Here is a 5,443-nt window from a genome sequence, read left to right as displayed (position 1 = left end):
CCGATTCGATTGATGCCTTTTTTCGCGTTGATGTGTGCTGCAGCGGCGGCCGTTGCTTTTTGACAGGTGGCTGTGCTGAATTGCTGAATGTCATTGCGGGAGCGGCGGCGGCATTAGGTCGTCTACACTGAAGAAAATGCTCACATCGCTGTTCCTCTTGAGGTTCCTCTAGCAGTTTGGAAGAACGCGGCCATTCAATCTTACCCAGTAACTAATAGCGAATTCGTTTATTATCGGGGTTGGAACCAGTTCCAACCCAGTGCGAAACCGAACTTTTTGTCAGTGCGAACCTCAACCTGAGCTGGGTTTTAAAAACAAACGATCAAACTGACGTTTGTCAGAAAACAAGCAGACCCAATCTTGATACCCGATCCAGGTTGGAACTGAATAATAAACGAATTCGCTATAAGTAAATTTGTGTTGCTACCTCTTTTTTTCTCAAGAGAAAATTGTAGCTTGCATTTCAAAATACTGGACTCAATAGTGTGGAATTGCTAATATAAGTGCGCTTTTGCGTTGCATTGTATTTCGTCTTCTGCGCATTTTTTTCGTTATGAGCCAAGGAATAAGTGCGTCAATACACCAACGCCAAGACGAGGGGGACGACTCTATCTACGTTGCAGGAAAGATTGTGTTCTGCTGTGGCTAGCCGCGTGCACACTGAATAGATAGAAAGAAGTTGATTCGCTATGAAAGTTTGACAGATAAAATTAGGGGATATTGGTTTTTCCTATGTTTCGAGGGGTGAATCGATTAGCTTGGGACCGAAGAGAGTACCAGAGCTGAGTCAAAAAGTTGAGCACGTTATTTCGGGACCTTCAAGTCTTAGAGTTACCTCTATGCTTATACCATAGAGGTAACTCTAAGACTAGAAGGTCCCGAAGAAACGAGCTCAACTTTTTGGCTCATCTCTGGTACTATCTTCGGTTTCAAGCTAATCGGTGCACCCCTCGAAACATAGGAAAATCCACGAACCCCTCATTTTATCCGTCAAACTTTCATAGCGAATCAAAACAAACATAGTATAGTATTGGAATTTATACTAGAATGGGGTACATTAATCGATTTGCTTGGGACCAATAGCACAAACGAAGTTACAGACGACTTTCTCCGAAGAAATTAATTAAAATAAGGTGGTTCTCTGTAATAGAATTTTAGACCACTTTCCGCCGCTCACCGCCAGGTTCGCTAGTATTTTTGATTTGAATTAATTCAAGTTGGTTTTGTGTGCAATGATCTGGCAACTCGCGTTCTCACTCGCGTTGACGGGGTGCTGTTTTCTCACTCATCGAAGGAAATTTTGATTAGAGTGAGAAAGTAAGGAACAGTCAGCGCGGGAACCGTGTGCGGTACTATAGGTGCGGCAGAAAGAATGTAGTCGACTCCTTCGTTCTCACGGTGTTCTTACGCATGATCCAACGTTACGTCACACTAGATTATGCATAAGAACGTCGTGATAATGAAAGAGCAAAGTTTGTATGTTTGGGAGTCTCTCGCATTCAACTCGCATTCGTCCTCGAGTTCGTGTGGAAGCCATTCAGAGCGGAGGTGGCCAGGAGCGTGGCATTCGAAGTGGAACCGTTCCGACTCCACTGGTCGTTGGATTGGGGGAAGCCTGTGAAATCGCTAGCCGTGAAATGGAGTACGATCACAAATGGATGGAGTTCCTCTCGAAACGCCTGATGGACCAAATCTTCGCATCGCTACCGAAAGTCATCCGCAATGGCGATCCAGTTCATTCTTATCCCGGATGTATCAATCTGTCGTTTGCATACGTTGAGGGTGAATCGCTGTTGATGGCGCTGAAAGACGTTGCCCTCTCGAGTGGGTCGGCTTGCACTTCGGCTTCGCTGGAACCGTCGTATGTGCTGCGTGCGATTGGTGCCGACGAAGATCTGGCTCACAGCTCGATTCGCTTTGGCATCGGACGGTTTACCACCATCGAGGAAATCGACTACATAGCTGAAAAGTGCATCAAGCACGTGACTCGACTCCGAGAGATGTCCCCGCTGTGGGAGATGGTCCAGGAAGGTATCGACATCAAGTCGATCCAGTGGTCGCAGCATTAGAGCGGACGGGTCGGGGCATATTTTAAAGAGAGATTTGATTTTGTATGTTCTGCTGTGTATGGTTGAATTCAGTGAGGGTTTTTTTTTAATTGTTAATCATTGATTGTGTTATTAACACATCCACTTTTGGTAGTAAGTAGGTATTGAGACGAGAGAAAAATAATGTATAGCTTTGCTACATATGCTATTAGAGACAGCAATAAATCTTAGACAGTGAAATCATTGTGAGTATTTCATCATTCACTTGGCGAAAAAACTTCCTATCAGCGATTGTTTGAAATAGTATAAACTTTGTTAGTTCCCGTCAAGGACGGCGTTGTTACGACTACGCTAAATTCGCAAATCTGAGGTATTCGTGGACTGCCATCTCAGATTTGCTTTGGCGCGGATTAGTTCCACTTAGGGTTAATTCAACTAAGTTTCGATTCTAATTATTTGAAGACTCCAGGAAAATCTACGTTTAGAAAGACCTTCTATTGTTTAATAAAGAAGTAAAGCAGTAAAGTTATTAATAGTTGGTTGGGCAAGCTAAAATATCATTTAAAAAAATGTGTTCAATGTCGATAAGCTTTCCGCAAAATCCGCACTTCAAAAGCTATAAAACCGCACAAAATTTGCGACACTTGTAACAGCCCTGCAGTTGGCTTCGGCGTGCCAGAGAATACCTAATCCACCTAACCGGACCTGAAGAAACGGAAAGGAGCGCGACTGGGATTAGACGGGCTAGCCTTATAAAGCTCTCTACTGACATACAATATAGCATGGTTGCAGCAACCTTATATTTCACCTATTTGTCCCTAAAGATCACTAATTTACACCCGACACCCTAGGTAGGATAATGTCATCGCAAATAACAACAATTCCCGTTGAATACATAGTGCGAAAAATGCTCTTGAATTACCCCAAACGGTCTCATCACAACCTACGCCTCGGTCAGCGTGGCCCGACCGATCGTTTTCGGCATCTTTTTATTGGTGGAATCCTCGAGCTCCTTCGGTTTGTAGTAATGCGGTGCCGCCTCCAGCAGCCACTTGCTTTCGATTTCAATCACCGACCGCATGTACTCCTTCGTCGTAAACACCAGCTCGTGGTACAGCACCCAACGAGGCAGTTCTTCGAACAGTGCCGAATTCGGATGGATCATCACCGTCTGATTGTGCTTGGCCGTTTTGTAGTGACCCCCCCTTGGAGAGCCGAGCGACGTGATAAAAGTACCGGGCTGTAATAGCCTTCCGGATGTTGGTCGTTTCCGGCAGACTGGAAACCATTTCGATTTCGACTCGCTGCATTAACCCAACCAGCTGCTCCCGGACATCGCGAGCTCGTTTCATCGAACGGAACTGAATGAAATTTTCGTAACACCACTGAGTGCTGTAGTCCGATTCGGCCCATTGGTTGTAGACCTGCAGCAAACTCAAGTGGTCCCCGTGCATGTGGTTGAAGTTCTTCCGGGCCGTATCTGCGTGGATGATTTTATCTTTCGGTCGGTAGAAGATGGCTCCATTCACCGATAGCATTGCAGCGATGGCCACCACCTCCTCGGAACATTTGTACTTTTCACTAGCAAGCAGCATTTTTGCCATCATGGGATCGACCGGAAATTCCGCCATCCGTCGTCCAAGTTTGGTCAGTTCACCGTGGTGATTCAATGCCCCTAGGGCGTAAAGTTGCTCCAATGCCAAAACCAACGTTTCATGTGGTGGAGGATCGAGGAAATCGAAATGAAGCAAATCGTTGATTCCAAGAGCTTTGAGCATTAGCACGGCATTGCCCAGGTTTATGCGCTGAATTTCCGGGACGGTGTTGTCTTCCAGCTCGTGTTTGTATGCCCAGGCTGTGTACAGACGAAAGCACTTGCCAGGGGCAACGCGCCCTGCTCGACCTGCACGTTGATTGGCAGACGCTTTCGAAATGGGCACGACCATCAGGGTCTCCATCCCGGTTCTGGAGTTAAAATTATTTTGCTTTGCAAAGCCCGGATCGATCACGTACTTTATGTTATCGATGGTTAGTGATGTCTCGGCGATGTTGGTGGCCAGTACGACTTTCCGGGCGTTCGGTGGAGTTGGATCGAAAATTTTCGCCTGCATGACCGAAGGCAGATTGGCATAAATGGGAAGGATGAGTAGTTCCTTGAGTTTGGAACCCAACCGCTTGACGCGATCCTGGAGCATCTCCTGGCAGGCTTCGATTTCCTCTTGTCCTGGAACGAAAAAAAAAAATGTAATTTTTTAACATCGCATAGAAATAGACCCACTTACCAGTTAAAAATACAAGAATGTCTCCAAGAGGCTGAGTGGCATGAATCTGTAGAACCGACACCACACATGCATCGATATAATCTGCTTCCGGTGCTTTGGTGTAGAAGACATCAACCTAGAAGAGAAAAAGTTAGATTTTACAGCAAAACACAAAGCAAGTCAAATCTAACTACGTACCGGAAAACGACAACCAGGAATACGGAATATGTTCGCATCATCGAAGAAATCCGAAAACTTTTCCGCATCCAACGTGGCACTGGAAATCAGTAGTTTCAAATCCAACCGAAACCGCGCAATGTCCTTCACCAATCCAAACAGAATGTCCGTGTGCAACGTACGCTCGTGAGCTTCATCGATAATCATCACACTATACGAAGCTAGGTCCGGTTCCGAAAGAAACTCCCTGTGCAACGTACCATCTGTCATGTATTTAATGACAGTCCGCTCGGATGTGCAATCCTCGAAACGAATACTATAACCAACTTCGTTGCCCAACTTGACGCCCATTTCCTGTGCAACACGTGCCGCCACGGACATCGCTGCCACGCGACGAGGCTGAGTACATCCAATCTTCTTGCCGTCGTTTGTAAACCCAGCTTCATAGAGATACTGTGGAATCTGTGTCGTTTTTCCCGAACCCGTTTCTCTTTCGATAATAAGAATCTGGTGTTCTTTTATAGCGGCTATGAGATCCTCCTTGAATGGAAAAACTGGAAGTGATTTCTTCGTTTCCTCAATGTCCATCTTCTTCCTTTCCGCCTCAGATACCGGTGCTTTCCGGTCCTTTTCTTTAGTTCCATCCAGTCGGAGTGCCTGGACGAAATCAATCTGATCATCCAACAGCAGTTCATACTCTTCAGCACCAGCACCACTTGCGAACCTCTTCGTTTTTGAAAGTAAATTTCACGCACAGTCTGACGTTTGCTTACGGATTTTACCATAGGAGTAAAGAGCTATAGATTCGCCGTCAAGGCCAATAGCATCAACTATATACTTTAAGCTAGTACATATGAGTAGATAGTGTTGCCGTGAGGTACACTCGAAAATTTCAAACGTAAGTGCGTCAAATCAAATTTTGAGCCGCTCCGTCTGTCACTTCGTTTGTGCCAATAG

The 5,443-nt window shown here is 45.6% G+C and overlaps 1 protein-coding gene and 1 pseudogene across 1 annotated transcript; one reads left to right on the top strand and one right to left on the bottom strand.

Moving 5' to 3' along the window:
* Nucleotides 1-1,478: 1,478 nt before the first annotated feature.
* LOC135704094 (cysteine desulfurase-like) lies at nucleotides 1,479-2,521 on the top strand. The gene has a single exon (XM_065225521.1). It carries the CDS (start codon nucleotides 1,479-1,481, stop codon nucleotides 2,067-2,069), a length of 591 nt encoding a protein of 196 aa, XP_065081593.1. The 3' UTR covers nucleotides 2,070-2,521.
* Nucleotides 2,522-2,987: 466 nt separating this feature from the next.
* Nucleotides 2,988-5,224, bottom strand: LOC135704093 (probable pre-mRNA-splicing factor ATP-dependent RNA helicase mog-4; annotated as a pseudogene).
* Between the last annotated feature and the right edge of the window lie 219 nt (nucleotides 5,225-5,443).

Source organism: Ochlerotatus camptorhynchus, unplaced genomic scaffold (assembly GCF_037179485.1).
Source record: "Ochlerotatus camptorhynchus isolate MF236.1 unplaced genomic scaffold, CSIRO-AGI_Acam_v1.1 ptg000230l, whole genome shotgun sequence".
Lineage (NCBI taxonomy): Eukaryota > Metazoa > Arthropoda > Insecta > Diptera > Culicidae > Ochlerotatus > Ochlerotatus camptorhynchus.
This window is presented reverse-complemented; position numbering and strand designations above follow the sequence as displayed.